Source organism: Zonotrichia leucophrys, chromosome 29 (assembly GCF_028769735.1).
Source record: "Zonotrichia leucophrys gambelii isolate GWCS_2022_RI chromosome 29, RI_Zleu_2.0, whole genome shotgun sequence".
Taxonomy (NCBI): Eukaryota; Metazoa; Chordata; class Aves; order Passeriformes; family Passerellidae; genus Zonotrichia; species Zonotrichia leucophrys.
The window spans coordinates 869758-897045 of NC_088198.1; the positions used below are offsets into that span (position 1 = coordinate 869758).

Here is a 27288-nt window from a genome sequence, read left to right on the forward strand (position 1 = left end):
AGGGACACAGCAGTGACATGCTGGGGACACACGGGCACCCTGGGGACATGTGTGCAGTGACACATGGGCATGCTGGGACACGGGTGTGGTGACAGACACAGTGGTGACACACTGGGGACATGCATGGGCACACAGGCTGGGGACATGTGCAGTGACACATGGACACGCCAATGACATGTGCAATGACACACGGACACGCTAAGGACACGTGTAGTGACACACGGACTTGCCAACAATGTGCAGAGCGATAGCGACACACTAAGGACAGGTGCAGTGACACATGGACATGCCAATGACATGTGGAGTGACACTAAGGACACGTGCAGTGACACGCAGACACACTGGGGATGTGTGCAGTGACACATGGACACGCTAAGGACATGTGAAGTGCCACACGGACACACTAAGGACACTGCAGTGACACACGGGCATGTGCAGTGACACACGGACACTGCAGTGACACACGGACACTGCAGTGACACATGGACATGCTAAGGACATGTGAAGTGACACACGGACACATTGGGGACACGGCAGTGACACATGGACACGCTAAGGACACATGTGCCATCCCGTGCACACACGGCCCACCCCCAAACGTCCCTCCAGGTGTCCCCAGATGTCACCCCAGGCACAGCCAGGCCCCTTGTGGATGTCCCCGTGTCCCCCCAGATGTCCCCAGGTGTCCCCCACGTGTCCCCGTGTCACCCCAGGCACACCCAGCGCCCTTGGGGTGTCCCCGTGTCCCCCCCCGGCCTTGGGCTCCTGCCCACCCCCCCCAGTGCCCACAGGGGGTCCCAGGACCTGGGGCGGTGCCACCACCTGTGGGGGTGACAGCGGGCACTGTGGGGTCCCAACATCCATTGTGGGGTCCCAACACCCTCAAGGGGTCCCAGTGGTCACTGTGGGGTCCCAACATCCACTGTGGGGTCCCAGTGGTCACTGTGGGGTCTCAGCACCCCCAAGGGGTCCCAGTGGTTACTGTGGGGTCCCAACATCCATTGGGGGGTCCCAGGGGTCCCTGCAGGGTACAAGGGATCACTGTTGGCTCCCAGTGGCCATTGTGGGGTGACAGCAGTCATTGTGGGGTCCCAACATCCACTGGGGGGGTCCCATCAGTGCCTGTGGGGTTCCAGTGGTCACTGTGGGGTCCCAACATCCACTGTGGGGTCCCAATGGTCATTGAGGGGTCCCAACACCCTCAAGGGGTCCCAGCGGTCACTGTGGGGTCCCAACATCCACTGGGGGGGTCCCAGCACTCTTTGGGGGTCCCGGTGTCCCCATCCCCTGCACCGTCCAAGGCAGAGGCGGGAATGGGGTCAGGGGGGTTTATTGAGGGGTCTGGGGGGTTATGGGGGAGTCAGGGGGGGCAGGGGGGTCCTGGGGGGTTCATTGGGGGGTCAGGGGGTACGCCGATGCCACCAGGCGCTGCTTGTCCCAGCTGTAGGTCTGGATGGTGGCGGCCTGGCCCCCCAGGCTGACGTGGCACCTGCGGGCACAGGTGAGGGTGAGCCCGGGGCCGGGACCCCCGGGTGGGCACCAAACCCCCGGGTGGGCACCACAGCCCCCAGGTGGGCACCACAGCCCCCGGGTGGGTGCCAGGTCCCCCCTGGGGTAGTGCCAGCCCCCTGCCCTCGGTACCAGCCCCCTGCCCTCGGTGCCGGTCCCCTGCCTTCGGTGCCAGCCCCCTGGGGCAATGCCAGCCCCCTCCCATCAGTGCCAGCCCCCTGGGACGGTGCCAGCCCCCTCCCCACGGTGCCAGCCCCCTCTCCGCAGTGCCAGCCCCTTCCATCAGTGCCAGCCCCCTCCTCACAGGGCCAGCCCCCTGGGGCAGTGCCAGCCCCCTCCCCTCGGTGCCAGCCCCCTTCCGTCAGTGCCAGCCCCCTCCTCACAGGGTCAGCCCCCTTCCGTCAGTGCCAGCCCCCTCCTCTCAGTGCCAGACCCTCGGGCGGTGCCAGCCCCCTCCCCTCGGTGCCAGGTGCCCCCTGTGGCAGTGCCAGCCCCTGCCCGCGGTGCCCGCACTCACTGGCTGTCGGGCCGTGCCAGGAAGCAGAGCGTGAACAGCGCCAGGTCGAACTCGGGGCTGGAGCCCACCAGGAGCGACCCCCGCGATTTGAGGTGCCCGTCCCAGCGGAACCGCAGCGACAGCACGTCCGGGAATGCCGCCCACTGCCGGGGGAGACGGACAGACAGACGGACAGGGGGAGACGGCGGGGACAGACACACACACAGACAGACGGACGGACAGACAGGGGGACACGGTGCCGTGGGTGCCCATCCGCAGCCACAGCGCAGCCAGGGGGGCTCAAGGGGGGCACAGGGAGGGGCACGAGGGTGGGCACGGGGGTACCCAGGCCATGAGGGCACAGGGACACGCGGGTACAGCCTCAGGGGGACCGCGGGTGTGGCCTCTGGGGACAGGGACACCGGGGATGCTCCAGGGGACAACCAGTGGGGACAACCCAGGGGACCGCGAGGTTCGGGGGCAATGTGGGGGGTGGGATCTCAGGGCACTGCGGGGACACAGTGACAGCGACCCTGGGGACATCCTTGGGGACAGAGAGCTTGGCTGGGGACACTGAGGGGGATGGGGCAGGAGGGGGAGCCCAGGGTGCTGCAGTGGGTGCCCCCTTTGTGTCCCCATGTCCTGCTCAGGGGATCCTTCCCCGTGTCCCCATGTCCCCTGTGTCCCCCTGTCCCTGTGTCCCCATGAATCCCGTGTCCCCGTGTCCCCCTGTCCCCATATCCCCATGTGCTCCATGTCCCCTTATCCCCCTGTCCTCTGGGTCTCCATATCCCTCAGTGTTGTCCCCATCCCTGACTCAGGGAATCCCTCCCTGTGTCCCCATGTCCCCCGTGTCCCCCGTGTCCCCTGTCCCCTCACAGGCCCATCCCAGGTGCAGCCCAGGTACTCCAGCTGTCCCCATGTCCTCACATCCCCATGTTGCCGTGTCCCCCCATGTCCCCTCACGGGTCCATCCCAGGTGTAGCCCAGGTACTCCAGCTGCTCACATGTCCCCCTGTGTCCCCCCATGTCCCCATGTCCCTGTGTCCCCCTGTGTTCCCTGTCCCCACTCACAGGCCTGTTCCAGGTGTGGCCCAGGTACTGCAGCCTCCCCCATGTTCCTGTGTTCCCTCTGTGTCCCCATGTCCCCCCTGTCCCCCTGTCCCAACTCATGGGTCCATCCCAGGTGTAGCCCAGGTACTGCAGCCACTCCCATGTCCCTGTGTCCCCTCTGTGTCCCCATGTCCCCCCGTCCCCCCCTGTCCCCACTCACGGGTCCGTCCCAGGTGTAGCCCAGGTACTGCAGCCTCCCCCATGTCCCTGTGTCCCCCCCGTGTCCCCTCCTGTCCCCTGTCCCCACTCACAGGTCCATCCCAGGTGCAGCCCAGGTACTGCAGCCTCCCCCATGTCCCTGTGTCCCCTCTGTGTCCCCATGTCCCCCCTGTCCCCCCATGTCCCCACTCACGGGTCCGTCCCAGGTGTAGCCCAGGTACTGCAGCCTCCCCGCGCTCTCCAGCGCCTGCAGCTGTACCCAGTTGTGACACCCGGACACCGCGTCCTTCTTCACCTCCCCTGGGGACACGGGTGACACAGAGAGCAGGTGACCACAGCTGCCACCCCCCAGGGACCCCTCAGGGCCCCCCCAACCCCCGGCATTGCCCCCCCAAGTCTCCACAGCTCTATCCCACAGTGTCCCCCCACCCTCTTGGTGTCCCCCATGCCCTTGGTGTCCCCCCCCCATCCCACAGTGTCCCCGCCCATTCCCTTGGTGTCCCCCCATGCCCTTGGTGTCCCCCCCCCTCCCCAGTGTCTCCCCATCCCTTTGGTGTCCCCCCTATTGCCTTGGTGTCCCCTCACCCCCTTGGTGTCCCCCATCACCTCGGTGTCCCCCTGTTCAACCCCTGTCCCTGCTCCCTCCAATCCCCACAGTGTCCCCCCCCTCCCCAATGTCTCTAGTGTCCCCCCATGTCCCCCCGTGTCCCCCCATGTCCCCCAATGTCCCCTCACCCACAAAGACGTGCTCGAAGCCGGACGAGTCCAGCGCTTGTCCTTTGGAGCGCGAGTAGAGCCCGAACCACATGGAGTGGAGATCGGTCCGGAACGCCTCAGCCGAGGGGTACAGCCCTGGGGACAGCACGGGGACAGTGTGGGGACAGGGGGTACAGCCCTAGGGACAGCACGGGGACAGTGTGGGGACAGGGGGTACAGCCGTAGGGACAGCACAGGGACAGTGTGGGGACAGTGTGGGGACAGGGGGTACAGCCCTGGGGACAGCATGGGGACAGTGTGGGGACAGTGTGGGGACAGTGTGGGGACCGTGTGGGGACAGGGGGTACAGCCCTGGGGACAGCACGGGGACAGTGTGGGGACAGTATGGGGACAGGGGGTACAGCCGTAGGGACAGCACGGGGACAGTGTGGGGACAGGGGGTACAGCCCTGGGACAGCCGTAGGGACTGCACGGGGACAGTGTGGGGACAGTGTGGGGACAGGGGGTACAGCCGTAGGGACAGCACAGGGACAGTGTGGGGACAGTGTGGGGACAGTGTGGGGACGGGGGGTACAGCCCTGGGGACAGTGCGGGGACAGTGTGGGGACAGTGTGGGGACAGGGGGTACAGCCGTGGGGACAGCACGGGGACAGTATGGGGACAGTGTGGGGACAGTGTGGGGACAGGGGGTACAGCCCTGGGGACAGCACGGGGACAGTACGGGGACAGTGTGGGGACAGTGTGGGGACAGGGGGTACAGCCCTAGGGACAGCACGGGGACAGTGTGGGGACAGCATGGGGACAGTGTGGGGACAGGGGGTACAGCCCTGGGGACAGCACGGGGACAGGGTGGGGACAGGGGGGACAGCCCTGGGGACAGTGTGGGGACAGCATGGGGACAGTGTGGGGACAGGGGGTACAGCCCTGGGGACAGCACGGGGACAGCACGGGGACATGGAACACAGCCCTGGTGGCAGGGTGGGGCGTGTGGACAGGGGGGTCCTGCCCTAAGGACAGGGCAGGAGGACAGGAGGGACACTATGGGGACACTTTGGGGGCAGAGGTAACACCATGGGGACACTGCGGGAAGACCGTGGGGACAAGGGGAACATTGTAGGGACACTGTGGGGGTGCTGCAGGGACAGGGGGTACAATGGGGGGACACTGTGGGAATGTCATGGGGACAGAGAGATCACCGTGGGGACAGAGAGATCACCGTGGGGACACTGCAGGGACAGAGGGGACACCGCAGGGACACCTTGGGGATGGGGGGAACACTGGAGGGACACCACAGGGATGGGGGAACACTGTGGGGACATCATGGGGACGCTGTGGGGACACTGTAGGGACAGGGGGAACACCCTGGGGACACCAGGAGGACAAGGGGTCACCATGGGGTTAGGGGGAACTCCATGGGGACATCTTGGGGATAGGGGACACCGTGGGGACAGCACTGGGACAGAGGGAACACCGCGGGGACATCATGGGGACACGGTGGGGACAGGGGGGAACACTGTGGGGACATAGTGGGGACACCGTGGGGACATGGTGGGAAGACTATGGGGACAGGGGGGACACTGTGGGGACACCATGGGGATAGGGGGGACATCATGGGGACACCATGGGGACACTGTAGGAACAGGGGAAACACCATGGGGATATTATGGGGACACCATGGAGACAGGGGGAACACCATGGGGACACTGTGGAGATACCATGGGGACACCACGGGGACAGGGGGACAGCGTGGGGACATCGTGGGGACAGGGGGACATAACGGGGACATCGTGTCCCCACCTTTGTCGAGCACGAAGCGCTCGAGCAGCGCCAGCACCGGCGTGGCCAGCGCGGCCTCCAGGAAGCGCTGCTGCTCCCGCAGCTCCTCCGGCGGCTCCGCCTCAGCCCGGCCCGTCTGCGGCTCGTAATTGTCCAGCAGGGCCAGCAGCGCCGAGACCGTGGGGACAGCCAGGAGCGACGGGGACACCCGCGAGAACAGCCTGGGACACGGGACAGGGAGTGGGGCGGGATGGGATTAGCCATGGGATGGGATTGGGATTGGGATTGGGATTGGGGTGGGATTGGGGTGGGATTGGGGAGGGATTAGAGTGGGATTGGGATGGGATTGGGATGAGATTGGGATTGGAGTGGGATGGGGATTGGGGTGGGATTGAGGTGGGATTGGGATTGGGGTGGGATTTGAGTGGAATTGGGGTGGGATTGGATTGAAATTGGGATTGGGGTTGGGATTGGGATCAGGATTGGGGTTGTGATGGGATGAGATTGCAGTTGGGATTGGATTGGGATTGACATTAGGGTTGGGATGGGATTGGGATTGGGGTGGGATTGAGATGGGACTGGGGCTGGGAATGCGATTGGATTGGGATTAGGATGGGATGGCACTGGGGTGAGATTGGATTGGGGTGGGATTGGGATTGGATTGAGATTGGCATTATGGTTGGGTTGGGATTAGGATTGGGATTGGGATTGGGATTGGGATTGGAGTTGGGATTGGGATTGGGATTGGGATTGGGGTTGGGATGGGATGGAATTGGGATTGGGATGGGATTGAGGATTGGATTAGGTTGGTGGATTGGGTGGGATTGGGGATTGGATTGGATTGGTTGGGTGGGATTGGGTGGATAGATTGGCATTAGGTGTTGGGATTGGGATGGATTGGGATTGGGGTTGGGGTAGGATGGGATTGGGATGGAAGGCAGGGGTGGGGACAGGTGGGATCAAGGGGTGAGGACAGAGCCAGGCGGGACAGGGAGCGGGAAGGGCAGAGGGGAGGGGGATGAGGGGAACACGGAGGGCGCCGAGTGCCCCCCACCCTCCAGCCCTGCCCCCCCTGAACCCACCTGCCCGAGCCATCCAGGTTCAGCTCCAGCTGCCCCGGCCCGGCCCGGTTCGAGTCCGCGGCGAGCAACTGCTCCGAGAGCTCCCGGAGCTCCGCGTCCGACACCGCCCGGGGCTCCGGTACCGCCCGGGGCTCAGGAGGGGCCCCCCCGGTCCCGGTCCCGGTCCCGATCACCAGCAGCAGCCACAGCAGCCACGGAGCCATCGCTGCCCCCACCCCGGGCCCGCTGTCGCTTTTAGCCGCCCCTATCGCCCCTATCGCTGTCGCGATAACGCGCCAAGGTCGCGACGTGACCTCGCCAGACCCCGGGGGGGGCACCCCGACCCCCCCCCCCCGGGCCGGCTGCACCCCCGGTTCCCCCCCTTGGTGACCGCAAGGACAGGTTTGGGGACTAGACCCCCCCACAAAATTTGCGCCCTCCCGGGGTGCGGGGACCCCCAAAGCGCCCCCCCGCCCTCCCCGGAGCTGTTTAATGATTAATTAATGAATTAATCATTGGGGCGTTGATAAGGGAGCAAATGTGGCCCCTCAAGGACTTCCCAGGAGGGCGCGGCCTCGGGGGGGCACCGGGGGAGTTTGGGGTACACGGGGGGGGGGCTGGGGATCCCCAGGATCCTCCAGAGCCCCCCAGAACCTCCCATGGCCCTCCTGGACCCTCCAGAGCCACCCTGGACCGCCCAGAGCCACTCAGAACCCCATCATAGCCCCCCAGGATCCCCCATGGCCTTCAGAATCCCCCCATGAACCCTCCATGATTGCCCAGAGCCCCCACCGGGAACCCCCCAGAGCCCCCCTGGACCCCCCAGGGCCCCCAGGACACAGCCAGAGCCCCCCAGGATTTTCCCAGGGGCTATGGGGGGATCCTGGAGGGCTCTGGGGGTCCTTGGGGTGCCATGGGGGGTTCCTGGGGGCTCTGGAGGCGTTCTGGGGACCATGAGGGGTCCCTGGGGTGCCATGGGGGGGTCCTGGGGGGCCATGGGGGATCCTGGAGGGATCCTGGGGGGCTCCGGGAGTCCTGGGGTGCCATGGGGGGTCCCTGGGGGGTTCTGGGGTTGGGCGGGGCCGGGATTTGTGCGGCCAGGGGGGGTCGGAGGAGGGGCGAGATTCTGGGGGCGGGGCAACTCCAAAATCGTCCCGCCCCCTCCCAGGAGGCTCCGCCCCGCCTCGGCCGAGCCGTGCGCATGCGCAGTAAGGAGAAAGCGTATTATGATGTAGGCGTGGCGATATCCATATACGGTGCTCGAGGCGGGGCCTAAACACGGGTGCTGGGCGGGGTCTACGGGCGGGGCTATGCAGACACAGGGCGCGGTGGGCGGGGCGGGGCCCCTGCGCAGGCGCAGTGCGGGCGGGCGCGCCGGGCGCGGGGCCGCGGTTTAAAGGGGCCGCGGCGCGGGTAGCCCGGAACGCCCCGGAACCCCCGGGAGCCCCGGGAATCCTGAGACCCCCGGGACCCCTGGGACCCCCCGGGGCCCTCAGCATCCTCCCGGGACTGCCGCGAAGCCTCCGAGCCCGCCATGGTCTGCGGAGGCTTCGCCTGTTCGCGCAACGCGCTCTGCGCCCTCAACGTGGTTTATGTGGTGAGCGGGGTGGGGGCTGTGAGGGGAATGGGGACCCCTCGGGTCTAGGGGGGCTCTGAAGGGATCGGGGACCCCTCTGGAGTAGGCTTTGAGGGAATTGGGGACCCCTCTGGGGGAGCCGTGAGGGGAATGGGGAACCCTCAGGTCTGGGGAGGGGATTGGGGACCCCTGAGCTCTGGGGGGCTATGAGGGGTTTGGGGACGTCTCAGCACTGGGGGGGATTGGGGACCCCTCGGGTCTGGGGGGGCCGTGAGGGGATTGGGGACCCCTCAACTCTTCTGGGCGGGGGTTGGGGACCCCTCTGCCCTGAGGGGACTCTGAGGGCATTGTAGACCCCTGAGCTCTGGGGGAGATTGGAGACCCCTCAGCCTTGGGGGTGACTGGGGAGGTCTGCAGGGCGGGGGATCCCCATCAGTTTGGGGTTCTGGGGTTCTGTGGGGAAGTTGGGGGTCCCCAAAGCTGGGGGGGCTCCTGGGTCCCGCGGTCTGGGGGCGGCTCTGGGGCTGCCCCTGTAGGGTGGGGCTGGGCAGGGCTGGGGAGCTCAGTCCCGGTTCGAGGGTACAGTCCTGGTTGGGGGGCGCGGTCCTGGTTTGGGGGTTCAGTCCCGGTTCGGGGGTTCAGTCCCGGTTCGGTGGGCACAGTCCCGGTTTGGGGCGGCTCAGTCCCAGTTCCGGGGCACGGTCCCGGTTTGGGGGTTCAGTCCCGGTTCGGGGGCTCAGTCCCGGTTCGGGGGGCACAGTCCCGGTTTGGGGGCGGCTCAGTCCCGGTTCCGGGGCACGGTCCCGGCACAGTCCCAGTTCGGGGGGCTCAGTCCCTATTTGGGGGGACTCAGTCCCGGTTTGGAGGGGGTGTTATGCTGGGGGGGCTCAGTCCCAGTTCGGGAGGGGGTTCAGTCCCGGTTCGGGGGGCACAGTCCCGTTTTGGGGGGGCACAGTCCCGGTTTGAGGGGCACAGTCCTGGTTCGGGGGGAGGGCACAATCCTGGTTCGGGGGGCTCAGTCCCGGTTCCGGGGCACGGTCCCAGTTTGGGGGCACAGTCCTGGTTCGGGGGGCACAGTCCCGTTTTGGGGCGGGGAGCACAATCCTGGTTCGGGGGGCACAGTCCCGGTTCAAGGGCACAGTCCCGTTTTGGGGGGGCACAGTCCCGGTTCAGGGGGCACAGTCCCGGTTCCGGGGCACGGTCCCAGTTTGGGGGCACAGTCCCGGTTCGGGGGGCACAGTCCCGTTTTGGGGGTTCAGTCCCAGTTTGGGGCTCAGTCCCGGTTCAAGGGCACAGTCCCGTTTTGGGGCGGGGAGCACAATCCTGGTTCGGGGGGCACAGTCCCGGTTCAAGGGCACAGTCCCGTTTTGGGGGGGCACAGTCCCGGTTCAGGGGGGTTCTGGGGGTGTCGGTGCCCCCCGCCCGGTGCCCCCTGACCCGTGCCCCCCCAGCTGGTGGGGGTGCTGCTGGTGGCCGTGGCGGGCTGGGCGCGGGGCCTGGCCGGGGGTTCCAGCCCCCCCCTGCTCGGAGGAGCCTTCGCCGTCGGAGTCTTCCTCCTGCTGATCGCGGCGCTGGGGCTGCTCGGGGCCCTGCGGCACCACCAGGTCCTGCTCTTCTTCGTATCCTTTTGGGGCGGGGGGGAACTTTCGGGGACCCTCCTGGCACCTCCAACCCCTCCAGGGGACTGTCCTGGCACCCCCAGCCCCTCTGTGAACCCCCAGCCCACTTGGGCACCACGTCCTGCCCTGCTCTGCCCCCTCGGCCCAAAGCCCCCCTTGGTCCCCAGCACCCCTGGCTGGCCCTCCACCCCTGCCAGTGTCCCCAACACCCCTCTGGCTGTCCCAAACACCCCTGGATGTCCCTACCACCCGTAGCAGTGTCCCCAGTGCCCCCCCTGGACATCCCTGGCACCCCTGGCAGTGTCCCCAGCACCCCCTGGGTGTCCCTGGCACCCCTGGCAATGTCCCCGGCACCCCTCTGGCTGTCCCAAATACCCCCTGGCTGTCCCTGGCACCGCTGTCAGTGTCCCCAAATTTCCTTGTATGTCCCCAGTACCCCTAGGTGTCCCTGGCACCCCTGGCAGTGTCCCCAACACCCCCTGGATGTCCCAGTGTCGTCCTGAGTGTCCCTGCCAGTGTCCCCAGTGCCCCTCCGGATGTACCTGGCACCCCTGGCAGTGTCCCCAGCATCCCCTGGATGTCCCCAGTGCCCCTTGGGTGTCCCTGGCACCCCTGGCAGTGTCCCCAAATTCCCCTGGGTGTCCCTGGCACCCCTGGTAGTCTCCCCCAAGTCCCTTTGGATGTCCCTGCCAGTGTCCCCAGTGCCCCTCTGGGTGGCCCTGACACCCCTGGCTGTTCCTGGCACCTCTGGCAGTGTCCCCAGTGCCTCCCTGGGTGTCCCTGGCACCCCTAGGAGTGTCCCCAAACCCCTCTGGATGTCCCTGGCAGTGTCCCCAACACACCCTTGATGTCTCCAGCACCCCTGGCAGTGTCCCCAACACCCCCTGGATGTCGTCCTGAGTGTCGTCCTGAGTGTCCCTGCCAGTGTCCCCAGTGCCCCTCCGGATGTACCTGGCACCCCTGGCAGTGTCCTCAGCATCCCCTGGATGTCCCCAGTGCCCCCTTGGGTGTCCCTGGCACCCCTGGCAGTGTCCCCAGATTCCCCTGGCTGTCCCTGGCACCCCTGGTAGTCTCCCCAAGTCCCTTTGGATGTCCCTGCCAGTGTCCCCAGTGCCCTCTGGGTGGCCCTGACACCCCTGGCTGTTCCTGGCACCTCTGGCAGTGTCCCCAGTGCCTCCCTGGGTGTCCCTGGCACCCCTAGGAGTGTCCCCAAACCCCTCTGGATGTCCCTGGCAGTGTCCCCAACACACCCTTGATGTCTCCAGCACCCCTGGCAGTGTCCCCAACACCCCCTGGATGTCCCCAGTGTCGTCCTGAGTGTCCCTGCCAGTGTCCCCAGTGCCCCTCCGGATGTACCTGGCACCCCTGGCAGTGTCCCCAGCATCCCCTGGATGTCCCCAGTGCCCCCTTGGGTGTCCCTGGCACCCCTGGCAGTGTCCCCAAATTCCCCTGGGTGTCCCTGCCACCCCTGGTAGTCTCCCCCAAGTCCCTTTGCATGTCCCCAGTGCCCCTCTGGGTGGCCCTGACACCCCTGACTGTTCCTGGCACCTCTGGCAGTGTCCCCAATGCCTCCCTGGGTGTCCCTGGCACCCCTAGGAGTGTCACCAAACCCCTCTGGATGTCCCTGGCAGTGTCCCCAACACCCCCTGAATGTCCCTGGCACCTCTGGCAGTGTCAAAAGCACCACCTGGATGTCTCCACTGCCCCCTTCAGTGTCCCTGGAACCCCTGGCAGTGTCCCCAGTGCCCCTCTGGTTGGCCCTGGCACCCCTGGCACTGTCCTCAGTGCCTCCTGGATATCCCCAATGCCCTCTTGGGTGTCCCTGGCAGCCTTGGCAGGGTCCCTGAGCCCCTCTGGATGTCCCTGCTCTGTCCCCAGCACCCTCTGGATGTCCCTGGCACCCCTGGCACTGTCCCCAGCATCCCCTGGACCTGGCACTGTCCCCAACACCCCCTGGTTGTCCCCAGCCCCCTCCCCAGCTGCCCCCCCCCCTCCTGTGTCCCCAAACGCCCCCCAATGTCCCAACCCCCCTCCCCTATGGCCCCCCCAGCTCAGCCCCCTTCAGACCCTTCAGGGGGGCTCAAACCCCACCTGGGGACCCCAAAACCTGCAGGGGGTCTGGCTGTGGGGGGCTCAGGGGGATTTGAGGGGGGATCCCGAGGGGGATTTGGGGGGGATCCCGAGGGGATTTTGGGGGGGTCTCTGTGTGTGTGTGCCCCCCTTGACCCCCCCCCAGTACGTGCTGATCCTGGGCCTGGTGTTCCTGTGCCAGCTCGGCGTGTCCTGCGCCTGCCTCGCCCTGGGCCGCGACGCTCAGGTGGGTGCGGGGACCCCCGGGACCCCCCAGAACCCCCTGGGACCCCCCAAAACCCCCTGGGACCCTCCCGGGCCCCTCCAAATCCCACAGGACCCCTCAAAATCCATTGGGGCCCCCAAAACACCCTGGGAGCCCCCGAAATGCCCTGGGACGCCTCAAAACCCCATGGGACCCCCCTGGGACCCCCACAACCCACTGGGACCCCCCAGAACCCACTGGGAACCCCTAAAAACCCCTGGGACCCCCCAGGTCCTCTAAACTCCCCGGGACCCCTAAAACCTCCAGGACCCCCCTTGGGTCCCCCAAAATTTCCTGGGACTTCCAAATACCCCAAAACCTCCCCGGGCCCCCCAAAAATCCCTGAGACCTCCAAATCCCTGGGATCCCTGAAAACCCTCTGGGACCCCCAAAACCCCCTGGGACCCCCAAAACCCCCTGGGACCCCCCCATTAGGACCCCCAAAATTCCCCAGACCCCCCAAAACTCCCTGGGACCCTCAAAACCCCTGGGAACCCCCCAAAACACTCTGGTAGTCCAAACCCCCTCAAAACCCCCAGGACCCTCCCCCAAAATCCTTTTGGAGCTCCCCAGGCCCCCAAAACCCCTGGGAACACCCAGAATCCCCCAGGACCCCCCAACACCCCCAGGGAGCCCCCCCGGGACTCTCAAAACCCCCTCAGCCCCCCAAAAACCCCCTCGGACCCCCCAAAAACCCCTTGGGGTGCGCTGTGACAGTCTTGGGGGGGTCCTGGGGGTCCCTGACCGTTTTTGGGGTGCCCTGTGTCAGTGTGGGGGTCCCAGGGTCCCTGACAGTTTTTGGGGTGCCCTATATCAGTGTGGGGATGCCCTATATCAATATGGGGGTCCCTGACGGTTTCGGGGTGCCCTGTGTCAATATGGGGGTCCCTGACGGTTTTTGGGGTGCCCTGTGTCAGTGTGGGGGTCCCGAGGGTCCCTGACAGTTTCGGGGTGCCCTGTGTCAGTGTGGGGGTGCCCGGTGTCAGTATGGGGGTCCCTGACATTTTCGGGGTGCTCTATATCAGTGTGGGGGTCCCTGACGGTTTTGGGGTGCCCTGTGTCAGTGTGGGTCCCTGACGTTTTTTGGGGTGCCCTATATCAGTATGGGGGTCCCTGACGGTTTCGGGGTGCCGTGTCAGTGTGGGTGCCTGACAGTTTTGGGGTGCCTTGTGTCAATATGGGGGTCCCAGGGGTCCCTGACGGTTTTGGGGTGCCCTGTGTCAGTGTGGGAGGGTCCCTGACGGTTTTGGGGTGCCCTATATCAGTGTGGGGATGCCCTATATCAATATGGGGGTCCCTGACGGTTTTGGGGTGCCCTGTGTCAGTGTGGGGGTCCCGAGGGTCCCTGACAGTTTCGGGGTGCCCTGTGTCAATATGGGGGTCCCTGACGGTTTCGGGGTGCCCTGTGTCAATATGGGGGTCCCTGACGGTTTTGGGGTGCCCTGTGTCAGTCTTGGGGGTTCCTGGGGGTCCCTGACGGTTTTGGGGTGCCCTATATCAGTATGGGGGTCCCTGACGGTTTCGGGGTGCCCTGTGTCAGTGTGGGGGTCCCTGACGGTTTTTGGGGTGCCCTGTGTCAGTGTGGGGGTCCCTGAGGGTTTTGGGGTGCCCTGTGACAGTCTTGGGGGGGTCCTGGGGGTCCCTGACAGTTTCGGGGTGCCCTGTGTCAGTATGGGGGTCCCTGACAGTTTTGGGGTGCCCTGTGTCAGTGTGGGGGTCCCTGACGGTTTCGGGGTGCCCTGTGTCAGTGTGGGGGTCCCTGACCATTTCGGGGTGCCCTATATCAGTATGGGGGTCCCTGAGGGTTTTGGGGTGCCCTGTGTCAGTGTGGGGGTGCCTGACGGTTTTTGGGGTGCCCTGTGACAGTCTTGGGGGGGTCCTGGGGGTCCCTGACTGTTTTTGGGGTGCCCTGTGTCAGTGTGGGGGTCTCAGGGTCCCTGACGGTTTTGGGGGTGCCCTGTGTCAGTGTGGGGGTGCCCTGTGTCAATATGGGGGTCCCTGACGGTTTCGGGGTGCCCTATATCAGTGTGGGGGTGCCCTATATCAGTATGGGGGTCCCTGTGTCAGTGTGGGGGTGCCCTGTGTCAGTGTGGGGGTCCCTGACGGTTTTGGGGTGCCCTATATCAGTGTGGGGGTGCCCTGTGTCAGTGTGGGGGTCCCTGACGGTTTTGGGGTGCCCTGTGTCAGTATGGGGGTCCCTGACGGTTTCGGGGTGCCCTATATCAGTATGGGGGTCCCTGACGGTTTTGGGGTGCCCTGTGTCAGTGTGGGGGTCCCTGAGGTTTCGGGGTGCCCCCCAGGAGCGGCTGCTGCGCTCGGCCTGGCCGCTGCTGAGCGGGGGGGCGCGGGGGGAGCTGCAGCTCCGGCTCGGCTGCTGCGGTTTGGGGGAGCCCCCCGGGACCCCCACCCCGGGCAGCGCCCCCCCAGGGAGCCCCCCCGACCTGGAGCCCCCCTGGGGACCCCCGAACTGCCCCGCTGTGAGTCTGGGGGGGCCGGGGGGAATGGGGGGGCATTGGGGGATTGGGGGGCTGGGGGTGGGGAATGGAGGGGTTTGAGGGGGATTTGGGGGTGATCGGGGAGTCGGGGGGGAATGGGGGGTTGGGGAGGATTGGGGAGTTTGGGGGTGATTTGGGGGTGATTGGGAGTTTGGGGGGGTTTCTGGGGGATTGGGGAGTTTGGGGGGATTTGGGGGGGATTGGGGGGCTGGGGGGGAATGGAGGGTTTGAGGGATTTGAGGGTGATTTGGGGGTGATTGGTGAGTTTGGGGGATTTGGGGGGCTGGGGGGGGGAATGGAGGGGTTTGGGGGTGATTTGGGGGTGATTGGGGAGGCTGGGGGTGGAATGGGGGGCTTGGGGGAGAATTGGGGAGTCAGGGGGGTTTAGGGGTGACTTGGGAGTTGGTTGGGGGGTTTTGAGGTAATTGGGGAGTCTGGGGGGTTTGGGGGGGTTTGTGGGAAAGGTTGGGGGGAAATGGGGGATTTGGGGGGCAGTTGGGGGGGTTCGGGGGGTAAAAGGGGAGTTGGGGGGAATTTGGGGGGGTTTGGGAGTCGGGAGGGTTTGGGGGGTTGGGGGTGACTTGGGAGTCTGGGGGTTTGGGGGGCAGTTGAGGGGGGGTAGGGGTGGTGGGGGAGTTTGGGGGGCTTGGGGAAAGGTTGGGGGGGATTGGGGAGTCTGGGGGGCTTGGGAGGGAGGTTGGGGGAATTTGGGGGGTTTGGGGTGACAGGGGAGTTTGGGGGGCAGTTGGGGGGTTTAGGAGTGCCTGGAGGTTTGGGGGTGACTGGGGAGTCTGGGGTTTGGGGGAGGTTTGGGGGTAAATGGGGAGTTGGGGGGTTTGGGGAGGCTTTGGGGGTGATTGGCGGGTCAGGGGTGTTGAGGGGGATAGATGGGGGATTTGGGGAGTCTGGGGGTTTGGGGGGGCAATTTGGGGGAGGTTTGGGGGTAAATGGGGAGTTGGGGGGGTTTGGGGGGGTGGGGTTTGGGGTGATTGGCGGGTCAGGGGTGTTGAGGGGGATAGATGGGGGATTGGGAGTCTGGGGGTTTGGGGGGCAGTTTGGAGGAGGTTTGGGGGTAAATGGGGAGTTGGGGGGTTTGGGGGAGGCTTTGGGGGTGATTGGCGGGTCAGGGGTGTTGAGGGGATAGATGGGGGATTTGGGGAGTCTGGGGGGTTTGGGGGGGTTTAGGGGGCAGTTGGGGGGGTTCAAGGGTCACTGAGTTTGTGGGGGGGTTTGGGGATTCCTCCTGGGGTGTTGGGGGGCTCAGGGGAATTTGGGGGTGACCGGGGGGGCTGGAGGGGGACTCTGGGGGACGGGGCTGGTTGGGTTTTGGGGGGAAATGGGGTTTGGGGACCCCCGGGCTGTGCTGAGCCCCCCAGGAGGGGCCTGCCCTGCCCCCCCCATACCCCCACCGTGGCCGGGGGGTGTCGGGGACCCCCCTGAGCCCCCCGTGTGCCCCCAGAGGTGCCAGTTCCCCCCGGGGGGGGCCCCGCCGTGCCCCCCCTGCGCCCCCCAGCTGCTGCAGCACTCGGAGCAGGCGCTGAGGATCCTGGGGGGGGTCGGGCTGTTCTTCAGCTTCACCGAGGTACGGGGGGGCCGGGGGGGGGCGGGGGGGTCTCAGGGCCCTGGGGGGGGGTCCAGCAGCCTCCCCCCACCCCCAACCCCCCGTTTGTTGCAGGTTCTGGGGGTCTGGCTCGCCCTGCGCTTCCGGAACCAGCGCGACCCCCGCGCCAACCCCGGAGCCTTCCTATAGCGGGGGGGCCCTGGGGGGGCACAGCTGCAATGGGGGGGGGTCCTGAACCTGGGGGGGGTCCTGAACCCCCCAGTGCTGACCAGCTGCCCCCCCGCAGCCGCATGAAGCACTGGGGACAAGGACACCCCCCCCCCCCAAAATCATGGGGTGACCCCCCCGGGAGGGCTGTGACCCCCCCGCGGCGGGAGGGGCCCGGGGCAGAGCCCCCCCCCCACACAAATCCATCTCAGTCTGAGCTCTCCAAACTGGTTTGTACTGGTCATTTACCCCCCCCCCACCTTGGGGGGTCACAGGCACCCCCACACTGTGGGGGGGGCACAAGGGGCAGGACCCCCCCAAAGCGACCCCCCCCCCTTCCCCACACACTACCCCCCCCTTGGGGGCTGGGGGGGGGGGTCACAAACTCCCCAAATCCATCAGCACCCCCCCATCCCAGCACCCCTAAACTGGTCTGGACTGGTTTACACCGGTGACCCCCCCAATGTGTGTCACCCCCCCCCAGACCCATTTTGGGGGGCAGGGGGACACCTCCCCCCCCCCAATAAACACACACCACTGACCTCGGCTTGGGCTCATTCTGGGGGTGCCCCCCCAGTAACTCAGGGTGAGGGGGGCACTGCCCACCCCCCGTTATTGGTAGGGAAATGGGGAACCTTAAAAACTGACACCCCCCCCCCAATGCAGTCCCTGGGGGGGTTCAGGGTGTTTGGGGTGGGGGGCACCCCTCAGACCCCCCCACAAGTACCAATGGGGGGGCGTTTTTGGGGGGCAGTTTTGGGGGGTGTCACCCCACGATTGCAGCAGAGCTCTGAGGGTCCTGGCGGATGTTCAGGGGGATATGGACACACAGGTACCGGTGCCCCAAGGGACGGGCTGGGGGTCAGCAGGGACAGGGAGGGGACAGGGAGGGGACAGGGCAGGACACTCAGGGACATGTTGGGGGGTGGCACCGCTGTGACCCCTCCCCAGGAGGGTGCAGAGCTCGGGGGGCCATGGGAAGGTGCCACCCTGTCCCCCCCTGGTGTCCCCGATGGTCACACACAGAGCGTCCCCCGGAGTGTCCCCAGTGCCAACTTTTGTGTCCCTTCCCCTGGTGCCCCCAAGTGTCCCCAGTGCCAACCCGTGTGTCCCCTCCCTTGGTGCCCTCGTGTGTCCCCGCAGCTGCCCCATCAGGACCCCCAGTGCCCCCCGTGCTCATCCCTGCTCTAGGACCCCAAAATTTCCCTGGCACCGCAAAACTGCTCTGGGACCACCCCCCCATCCCTGGCACCCCGTTCGCAGTGCCCCGGGGCAGTCCGGGCTCTCACCAGCCGATGTTGGGGTGCCCGAGCAGCCCGGCCCCTCCGTGGGCACCGCCCGTTCCCGGTGGCACCGCCCGTTCCCGGTGCCACGCGGTGCCCGCGGAGCCGCTCGCGGGAGCTGCCTGTGCCCAGCTTGGCCACGGGCTGGTGCTGTGCCACCCTGGGGGGGCACGGAGCCCCAGTGCCCCCTCCCTAGCTCCGGGCATCCCAGTGCCCCCCAGCGCCCAGCCCAGCCCCCCGAATTCCCCCTCTCTCCTCGATGCCCACGCCGGTGATCCCCAGTGCCCAGGTGAGCTCAGGGGGGTGCCCAGGTGATTTGGGGTGCCCAGGTGACCTCGGGGAGTGCCCAAGTGAGCGCAGCGCTGCTTAGATGAACTCAGGGTGCCCAGGTGAGCTCAGGCATGGTGCCCAGGTGAGCTTGGGGGAGGGTGCCCAGGTGAGATCGGGGTGCCCAGGCGAGCTCAGCACTGCCAGGGTGAGCTTGGGGGTGCCCAGGTGAGCTCAGTGCTGCCCAGGTGAGCTCAGGAGTGGTGCCCAGGTGAGCTCAGTGCTGCCCAGGTGAGATCGGGGTGCCCAGGTGAGCTTGAGGGTGCCCAGGTGAGATCGGGGTGCCCCAGTGAGCTCAGGGGTGCCCAGGTGAGCTCAGCGTGCCCAGGTCACCTCGGGGGGTGCCCAGGTGAGCCCCGTGCCAATCTCCAGCCCGCGGGATCCCCCCCGCACGGGGGGAGGGGTGTCCCGGCCCGGGGGGGTCACCACGCTCGGCTGCCCCAGGGTCCCCTCGAGGGTCCAGAGTCCCCTGTGCTGACGTCAGCGCCCCCCCCACCTGCGACATTGACCCCCCCCAGTCCCCAGCGAGGGTGGCACCGACCGGGTTAAACCCCGCGGGGGGTCCCGACACCCCCAACACCCCCCGTGGGCACCGTGACGTGTCCGGGGGTCCCTCTGTGCCCCCCCCGCGGTGCCACCTCACCCCCGGGCACACCTGGGCAGGGCGGGGCATGGGGGGGAGGGGCTGAGTCACGGGGTGGGGGAGGGGAGGGGAGAGCGGAGCTGCAAAACCCCAAAACCCCAAAATCCCAAAATGCCAAAACCCCAAAATCCCAAAATTGCTTTATTTGCTAATAAATAAACCTGACCCGCCAGGGGGCACTTGGGGACAAGGCCACCAGCAGGGAGTCACCCCCATAGGGTTGGGGACACCACAGAGTCACCCCCATGGGGTCGGGGACACCCTGGGGACAAGGCCACCAGCAGGGAGTCACGGCCACCACCAAGGCTGAGGTTCCCACGGGGTTGGGGACACAGTGGGGACAAGGCCAGCACAGGGTGTGTGACACTGCCAGAGCCAGCAGCGCCATGGGCTGCTGCCACCACAGCCAATGTCACCGAGGGGTCAGGGCCACCTCTGGGGGGCTGGGGTCACCCACAGGGACAGGGCCGGGAGGACACTGGGGACACACTGAGGGGTCAAGGCAACCACTGGGGTCGGTGCCATCACTGGGGGTGAGGTCACCGCTGGGGTCAAGGTCTCCCTGGTGTCCCCAGTGTCCCCATGTATCTCCAGAGTCTTTGGTGTCCCCAATGTCCCGGTGTCCCTGGTGTCTCAATGTCTCTAGGGTCTGCGGTGTCATCTGTCCCTGGTGTCTCCAGAGTCTCTGGTGTCCCCAGTGTCCCCAGTGTCCTCAGTGTCCCCATGTATCTCCAGAGTCCCTGGTGTCTCCAGTGTCCTCATGTCCCCATGTCCCTGGTGTCCCCACGTCCCCAGTGTCCCCGCTGTCCCTATGTATCTGCAGTGTCCCCAGTGTCCCCATGTCCCCGTGTCCTCAATGTCCCCATGTCCCCGGTGTCACCTCTCGAGGAAGCGCAGGCTGATGGGGGCCCCGGGGGCCAGCAGGGTTCGGGTCATGGGGCGCACGCGGCCCCCCCCGGGCTCCGGCCGCACCTCAAAGCGCAGCAGGATCTGGGGGACAGGAACAGTGAGTGACACCGTGGGGACACCGTGGGGACACCGTGGGGACACCGTGGGGACAGGGGACACCCACCTGTGCCAGCGCCATGTGCAGCTGCAGCTCGGCCAGGCGGCGCCCGACGCAGCTGCGAGGGCCGAGGCCGAAGGGCAGGGAGGCAAAGGGGTGCCTGGGACCGGGGATGTCCCCGGGGGTGTCCCCAGCAGTGTCCCCAGGGGTGTCCCCGCTGTCCCCGGTGTCCCCGTGGCGCAGCCAGCGCTCCGGGCAGAAGGTGTCAGGCGCGGGGAAGTAGCGGCTGTCACGGGATGTGGCGTAATGGCACAGGGTGATGAGGGTCTGCGGGGACACGGCGTCAGTGGGGACACCCTGGGGACACCGGGAGCCCCGGGCTGCGGGGTGTCCCCCCGGCTCACCTGGCGTGGCACCAGGTAGTCACCGACGCGGATGTCACACTCGGGGACAACGCGGGCATTGGCCGGGATGACGGGGTACAGCCTAGGGGGGGGACAGCCGGTGTCACCTCCCTGTCCCTGTCCCCATCCCTGACCCCGTCCTGTCCTCCCCTTCATCCTCATCCCCATCCTCATCCTCATCCTTGTCTTCATCCCTTCATTGTCCCATCCTCATCCCCGCCCTGTCCTCCTCCTTGTCCCCATCCCTGTCCCCATTTTGTCCCCAAACCCATCCTGTCCCATCCCCATCCCTGTCCTGTCCCTGTCCCCATCTTTATCCACATCCCTGTCCTATTCCCATCTGTGTCCCTCACCCCTGGCCATGTCCCCATCCCCATGTCCCCATGTCCCTGTCCCCATATCGCAATCCCTCTCCCCCTGTCCCCATGTCCCCATTCCCACTGTCCCCATGTCCCGGTGTCCCCATCCCTGTGTCCCTCTGTGTTCCTGTCCCCCAATCCCTTTCCCCGTGTCCCTCTCCCCATGTCCCAAGTCCTTTCCATGTCCCATCACTGTCCCCATGTCCCCATCCCTGTGTCCCTCTGTGTTCCCGTCCCCATATCCCAATCTGTCTCCCCATGTCCCCATTCCCATTGTCCCCATTTCTGTATCCCCATGTCCCTGTGTCCATGTTCCTGTCCCCATGTCCCCATTCCCATTGTCCCTATGTCTCTGTGTCCTCATTTCTGTGTCCCCATCCCTGTGTCTGTCCTTGTTCCTGTCCCCATATCCCAATCCCTGTCCCCATGTCCCCATTCCCATTGTCTCCATGTCCCATCACTGTCTCCATATCCCAATCCCTGTCCCCATGTCCCCATCCCCATATCCCATCACTGTCCCCATGTCCCATCACTGTCCCCGTGTCCCCATCCCTGTGTCCCTGTGGCCATGTTCCTGTCCCCATGTCCCATCACTGTCTCCATGTCCCCGTGTCCCTGTCACCTGAGGGTCTCCTTCACCACCGCCCGCAGCAGTGGCAGCCGTCCCAGCGCGGCAGCGGTGGCAGCAGCAGTGGCACGCTCGGTGGTGGCACTGGCACTGTCACTGTCACCGCTGTTGGTGGCAGTGGCAGCGAGCAGCTGGCGGTGCAGGGCCGCCTGCGCCCCCGGGTTCCGTGCCAGCTCGTACAGGCTCCATGCCAGCGTGCTGGCCACCTGGGGACACACGGTGACATCAGCGGGGCCCGCAGTGACAGCGGGGACACCGCGGTGCCACCTCCTCACCGTGTCCACCCCGGCCAGCAGCAGCTCGGTGACGTTCCCATAGATGCTGGTGACAGGGACGCGCTCCCGGACCAGCAGGTCGGTGACACACGTGTCCCCCTCGGCCAGCGGCCCCCGCGCTGCCACCGCGGCCACGCGCCGGTCCACGTGTCCCTTGGCTGGGGACAACAACGGCCGTCAGTGCCATCAGTGCCACCATGGCCTTGCGTTGTCACCAAGTCCCTGTCGGTGTCACCAGGGCCACGTGCCATCAGCGTGGGACATGGCAGGGGACTGTCACGGTCATGGGACATCCCTGTGACTCCATGGCGTGTCTCTGTGTCCCTTGGATGTCCCCATGTCCCCTGTGTCCCCTCACCACAGCCCTGGGATGACCCGCTGTGTCCCCATGTCCCCTCAGCTGAAGGCCAGCAGGAATGTCCCCATGTTCCCATGGCCATGGGACATCCCCAAATCCCACTGGGATGTCCCCATGTCCCCATGGGAGGTCACCATGGTGTCCCCCCTGTCCCCATGTCCCCATGGCTGTGGGACATCTCCATATCCCTCTGGGATGTCCCTGTGTCCCCATACGATGTCCCCATGTCCCCATGGGATGATCTGGTGTCCCCATGGGATGGCCCCATGTTCTCATGGGACGTCACCACAGTGTCCCCTTGTCCCCATGGGATGTCCCTGTGTCCTCATGTGAGGTCACCATGGTGTCCCCATGTTCCCATGGGAGGTCACCACAATGTCCCCCTGTCCCCGTGTCCCCTGTCCCTCACCGAAGGCGAAGAGCTGGTCCCAGGCGTGGCAGAAGGCGTCCCAGGGCGCGGGGACGAGGCGCAGGAGGGGACGTGGCAGTGCCATTGTCACCAGGGTCAGCGCCAGCACCGCCCCCACGCTCTGCAGCACGGCCTCGGTGTCACCGCTGTCCCCGCTGTCCCCAGGGTCCCCAAGGCAGCCCAGGCGGGAGGAGAACAGCACCCAGGAGATGGCTGTGGGACAGGGGACATTGGGGACATGGGACACTGGGACAGCCCTTTGGGGTTCCCATCCCCTTTTGAGGTTCCCCATCCCTGTTTGGAGTTCCCCATCCCTTTCAGGGTTCCCAAAGCCCCTTTCAGGGTTCCCCATCTCCTTTTTTGGGTGCCCCCTCCCATTTCAGTGTCCCATCCCTCTTTTGGGGTTCCCCAGTCTTTTCAGGATTCCCCGTCCCTTTCGGAATTCTCCATCCCCGTGTAGGGTGCCCCCTTCCCTTTTTGGGGTTCCCCATCCCCATTTGGGGTTCCTCATCCCCATTTCGGGGTCCCCCTCCCGTTTCGGGCTCCCCATCCCCATTTTGGGCTTCCCCCTCCCCATTTCGGGCTCCCCTCTCCCCATTTGGGGTCCCCCATCCCCATTTGGTGTTCCCCTCCCCATTTTGCATTCCCCCCTCTCCATTTCGGGGTTTCCCCTCCCCATTTGGGGTCTCTCTCCCCATTTCGCGTTCCCCCCTCCCCATTTCTGGTTCCCCCCTCCCCATTTCGGGTCCCCCCTCCCCGTTTCGGGGTCCCGCTCACCCTCGAGCCCGAACCGGTTGAATTCGGTGCCGATGTCGCGCACGAGCCCCCGGGGGTGGCGCCGCCGCAGCCGCCGCAGCCGCGCCACGAGCTCGGTCACGGCCGCGGCCACCGGGAGCGCGAAGGCCTCGGCAGCGCCCGGGCGGAGCAGGGCCCGGGCCAGGAGCCGCCGGGAGCTGCGCCACGCATCGCCCTCCCTGGGGACATTGGGGACAGTCAGGGGGACACGGGGACACAGGGACAGAGTCATGGGGACATGGGGGACAGCGGGACAGAGGGGGACACGGAGACAGGGGGGCACAGGGGACAGGGACAGCGTCGCAGAGACGGGGACAGGATGGGGACATGGGGGACAGGGAGACAAGGACAGGATGGGGACAGGGACAAAGTCATGGGGGACAGCGACAGCGGAGGACACGGGGGACAGGGGGGACAGGGACGGCGACAGGGGGATAGGGGGACGGGGGGACACGGGGGACAGGGACAGTGTCATGGGGGCATGGGGACAGGGAGACAAGGACAGAGTCACAGGGACAGGGGGGACAGGGGGACAAGGGGACAGAGACAGCACCACGGGGACAAGGGGGACGGGGAGGACAGGGACAGGATGGGGACATAAGGGACATGGAACAGGAGGGGACATGGGGGACAAGGGACAGAGGGGGACACGGAGACAGGGGAGCACAGGGGACAGGGACAGCGTCGCAGAGACGGGGGACAGGATGGGGACACAGAGGACAGGGGGGACAGAATGAGGACATGGGGGACAGGGGGACAGAGACAGCATCATGGGGAGATGGGGACAGGGGGGACGGGGGGACAGGGACAGGATGGAGACATGGGGGACATGAGGACGTGTGCAGGGGACATAAGGGACAAGTGACCCAGCAGAGGATGGGGACATGAAGGACAAGGGACAGAGTCACGGGGACACGGGGGACAGAATGGGGGCATGGGAGACATGAGGATGTGTGGGGGACAAGGGGGACAGAGGGCATGGCATAGGGTGGGACATAAGAGACAAGGGACATGGCACAGGAGGGGACATGGGGGACATGAGGACCTGTGGGGGACATGGGGACACAGAGGACACGGCTGGGGCATAGGGACACAGGTGACACCGGGCACGGAGGGGACACGGGGACATGGGAACACGCGGGAAGAGGGGGACAGGGACACGGGGGATGTGGATGGGGACGGGGGTGAAGGACAGGGAGATGGCAGGGACAGAGAACGGGGACACAGGTGGGACATGGGCAGGACACAGGGACCACGCGGGGAACACAGGTGGGACACGAAGCGCACAAGGGACACAGATGGGGCACAAATGGGACACAGAGGGGACAAAGGTGGGACACGGGTGGGACACAAGAGGGACACACAGGTGACACAGAGGACACAGCCCCCCCCCGGGCAGTGCCAGGGCCCCCAGGTGTCACCGGGGCACCCGTGAGAGCCCCCGGGCCCCGTTCCCGTGCTGGGGACGGCCGGGGGGGTTTGGGGGGTTCGGGGTCCCTCCCCCGGCCCACGCGGGGCTGGGCCCCCCCCGGGCAGTTACTCACATCCGGGGGGGGGCAGGGGGGGCTGAATCACGCCTGAGTCACCCCCGGGCCCCCCCGCACCCCACGGGCCCTTCCCGGAACGGGCGGGGGGGGAGCCCCGGTGGGGGCACGGACACCCCCAGGCCCGGAGAGCCCGGGGAGACCCCCCAAATCCCACAGGGAGCTCCCAACGCCCCCCTCCCCAAATCGCACAGGGAGCCCTCGGGCCCCCCAAATCCCACAGGGAACCCCTGACCCCCGCAATTCCCACAGGGAGCCCTCGACCCCCCAAAATCCTACAGGCAGCCCCTGACCCCCCGTAAATCCCACAGGGAGCCCTCGGGCCCCCCAAATTCCACAGGGAGCTCCCAACGCTTCCCCCTCGCCAAATCCCACAGGGAGCCCCGACCCCCAACCCAGCCCAAAGCCCCCAGAGCCCCCCCAGGACAAGGACAAATTCCCAAATCCCCGCTGAGTTTCCCCCAAATTTTTCCCAAATCCACCCCAATTTTCCCCCGAATTTGCCCCCGTCGCGGCACTCACAGGGTCAGGAGCCCCCCCGGTGCCCCCCGCAGCTCCCGGTGCTGTTTCCAGGGGCAGCTGAGGGCGCGCCGGGGCTCGGGGCCCTCCTGCCGCAGCACCTGGGCCACGAGCGCGGGCTCGGCCACGTGAACCGTGAGCACCGGCCCGAAGCGGGCCCGCCACACCGGGCCGAACCGGGCCCGGCCGTGAACCTGCGGGGACACGGGGGGTTACACCGGGTATGGACCGGGACCGGGCATGAACCGGAGGCGGGGAAGACATGGAGGAGTCACACCGCGACCGAACCGGGACTGGGACCGGGGCGTTCACACCGGATCAAACCGGGACCGGGCAGGTACCAGGTGGGGACACAGTGCGGGGGTCACACCGGGCCGAACCGGGACCGGGTATGGAACAGGACCGGGTATGAACCGCTAAGGGGGGGATCGGTGTCACCGAGCGTCACTGGGGGTCACACCGAGGGTCACAACGGGGGACACCGGGGGTCGCACCGGGCGCGGGCGGTGCCCGGGGCTGCTCAGGGGGACGCGGGACAGGGGCAGCTCCTGGTGTCCCTGCCCTCCCGGCCCTGCTGTCACACTGTCCCTGGCCTCGGTGCCGCTGCCCACCCGGGGGTGGCCCCGTCCCCATCCCCGCTGTCCTCCCCGAGCCGGGGCTGCTCTGGCCGTGCCCAGCTCGGGGTCCCAGCGCCACCCCCGCGAGTCCCGGGGGCACCTCGGGGTGTCCCGACCCCACCCAGCCCCGGGGACAGAGATCGGTGTCCTGTGTCCCCTGTCCCGTGTCCCCCCCGGGTGGGAGGACCGCGGTCCCTCCTGTCCCCTCGGACACTCGCGGTGGTGGCTCTGAGGTCCCTCCAGCCGGGACGGTGTCACCAGGCTGCTGTCCCCGGGTCCCGCTGGGTCCCCCCATCTCCTCCAACCCCTGTCCCCAATCTGGGGGGCTCTGTCCCCCCCAGGACAGGGGAGCGGGGCCCCCCCGGGCTCCGGAGCAGCGGCAATGCGGCCCCCCCGGCCTCGTCCTCCCCCGGGGATCTCGGGGGAGCCCCCAGCCCATTTACCTGCATCTCGTGCAGCCTCCGCACGCCGCCCCGGCAGAGCAGCTCGAAGATGAAGGCGGCGGAGCTCGGTCCGGGCATCTCGGCCAGGCCCCGAGGCCGGGAGGGCTCCGGGGGGCTCCGGGACGGCGGGGAGGGGGCGGCGGGGACCGGGGGGACCCGGTGGGGGAGCCCCGGCTCGGGCGGGGAGCGGGACAGGAGCGCGGCCCGGGCGGGCAGGCGGAGCCCGGGGGACATGGCGGGGGCACCGGGGTCGGGGGGCACCGGGGACACCGGGGGAGGCGGGAGGGCGCTGCTGGACCCGGCGGGGCTCGGGGGGAACCGGGAGGGATCCGGGAGGGCTCGGAGGGACCGGGGGGACTCGGAGGGACCGGGGGATCACAGCGGGGTTCGGGGGGGCCGCGGGGCCGAGCCTCGACTGCGGGGGGGGCCCCGGGCCGGGGTTTTATAGCGCCCACGTGCAGCGGGGCAGGCCCCGCCCCCTCCGCGGCAGCCACGCCCCCGAGCATAAACCACGCCCACAACACCAAATTGGGATTCACGCCCCGCCCTAAATAGCTAAGCCACGCCCCCCAGCTGGCTGATTTGCATACCGCGGCCTTCTGGCCAATCAGCGCGCGGCGGGGGTGGTTCCGTGGCCCCGCCCCCAAGGCGCGCACACGCGAGGGCAGAACCGGGGGCGCGCACGGACCCGAAACCCCAAAACGTCGGTGACACCCCCAGAACCCAAAATCCCCTGTGACACCCCCAGAACCCCAAACCTCCGGTGATCCCCGGCACCCCAAACCCCTGTAAACACCCCCAGCCCCCCAAAATCCCCTGTGACACCCCCTGCAACCCCGGTCACAACCCCAAAATCCCCTCGGTGATACCCCCAGATTCCCCTGTGACACCCCCGGGACCCCCCCAGAACCCCAAACCAACCCTCAGTGACACCCCCAGCAACCCCGGTGACACCCTCGGAACCCAAAAAATCTCCCCGGTGACACCCCCAGAGCCCCCTCCGGGGACACCCCCAGTGATGAGCCTGGCACCCTAAACCCTCTCGGTGACACCC

At 66.9% G+C, this 27288-nt stretch overlaps 3 protein-coding genes and 1 long non-coding RNA gene across 4 annotated transcripts; 2 read left to right on the forward strand and 2 right to left on the reverse strand.

The window, feature by feature from the left end:
- Window positions 1-800: 800 nt before the first annotated feature.
- LOC135459246 (uridylate-specific endoribonuclease A-like) lies at window positions 801-7552 on the reverse strand. Its single transcript, XM_064735017.1, has 6 exons — window positions 6853-7552; window positions 5792-5991; window positions 4013-4129; window positions 3471-3577; window positions 2027-2169; window positions 801-1489 (listed from the first exon to the last, which is right to left on the reverse strand). Exons 1-6 carry the CDS (start codon window positions 7053-7055, stop codon window positions 1390-1392), a joined length of 870 nt encoding a protein of 289 aa, XP_064591087.1. The 5' UTR covers window positions 7056-7552; the 3' UTR covers window positions 801-1389.
- LOC135459247 (uncharacterized) lies at window positions 2159-5946 on the forward strand. The gene is made up of 3 exons (XR_010442991.1): window positions 2159-3605; window positions 4021-4121; window positions 5874-5946. It is a non-coding gene; the product is annotated as an uncharacterized LOC135459247 (long non-coding RNA).
- Window positions 7553-7935: 383 nt separating the features above from the next.
- Window positions 7936-17140, forward strand: TSPAN31 (tetraspanin 31). The gene is made up of 6 exons (XM_064734861.1): window positions 7936-8428; window positions 9859-10026; window positions 12263-12343; window positions 14662-14838; window positions 16316-16438; window positions 16532-17140. The coding sequence occupies exons 1-6, from the start codon at window positions 8366-8368 to the stop codon at window positions 16604-16606; spliced, it is 687 nt and encodes a 228-aa protein (XP_064590931.1). The 5' UTR covers window positions 7936-8365; the 3' UTR covers window positions 16607-17140.
- Window positions 17141-19064: 1924 nt separating this feature from the next.
- On the reverse strand, window positions 19065-26896 carry LOC135459043 (25-hydroxyvitamin D-1 alpha hydroxylase, mitochondrial). Its single transcript, XM_064734646.1, has 9 exons — window positions 26235-26896; window positions 25178-25368; window positions 23094-23290; window positions 22317-22529; window positions 21550-21707; window positions 21269-21480; window positions 20288-20369; window positions 19950-20210; window positions 19065-19867 (listed from the first exon to the last, which is right to left on the reverse strand). The coding sequence occupies exons 1-9, from the start codon at window positions 26466-26468 to the stop codon at window positions 19754-19756; spliced, it is 1662 nt and encodes a 553-aa protein (XP_064590716.1). The 5' UTR covers window positions 26469-26896; the 3' UTR covers window positions 19065-19753.
- Window positions 26897-27288: the final 392 nt, after the last annotated feature.

Coding starts and splice junctions, on each gene's coding strand:
- LOC135459246 (XM_064735017.1), bottom strand. CDS start 7,055: ATGGCTCCGTGGCTGCTGTGGCTGCTGCTGGTGATCGGGACCGGGACC. Junction 5,992..6,852: donor AACCTGGATGGCTCGGGCAG/GTGGGTTCAGGG, acceptor CCCGTGTCCCAG/GCTGTTCTCGCGGGTGTCCC. Junction 4,130..5,791: donor GCGCTTCGTGCTCGACAAAG/GTGGGGACACGA, acceptor TGCTGTCCCCAG/GGCTGTACCCCTCGGCTGAG.
- TSPAN31 (XM_064734861.1), top strand. CDS start 8,366: ATGGTCTGCGGAGGCTTCGCCTGTTCGCGCAACGCGCTCTGCGCCCTC. Junction 12,344..14,661: donor CCCTGGGCCGCGACGCTCAG/GTGGGTGCGGGG, acceptor GGTGCCCCCCAG/GAGCGGCTGCTGCGCTCGGC. Junction 16,439..16,531: donor TGTTCTTCAGCTTCACCGAG/GTACGGGGGGGC, acceptor CGTTTGTTGCAG/GTTCTGGGGGTCTGGCTCGC.
- LOC135459043 (XM_064734646.1), bottom strand. CDS start 26,468: ATGTCCCCCGGGCTCCGCCTGCCCGCCCGGGCCGCGCTCCTGTCCCGC. Junction 21,708..22,316: donor GGACCAGCTCTTCGCCTTCG/GTGAGGGACAGG, acceptor TGTTGTCCCCAG/CCAAGGGACACGTGGACCGG. Junction 21,481..21,549: donor TGCTGGCCGGGGTGGACACG/GTGAGGAGGTGG, acceptor GTGTGTCCCCAG/GTGGCCAGCACGCTGGCATG.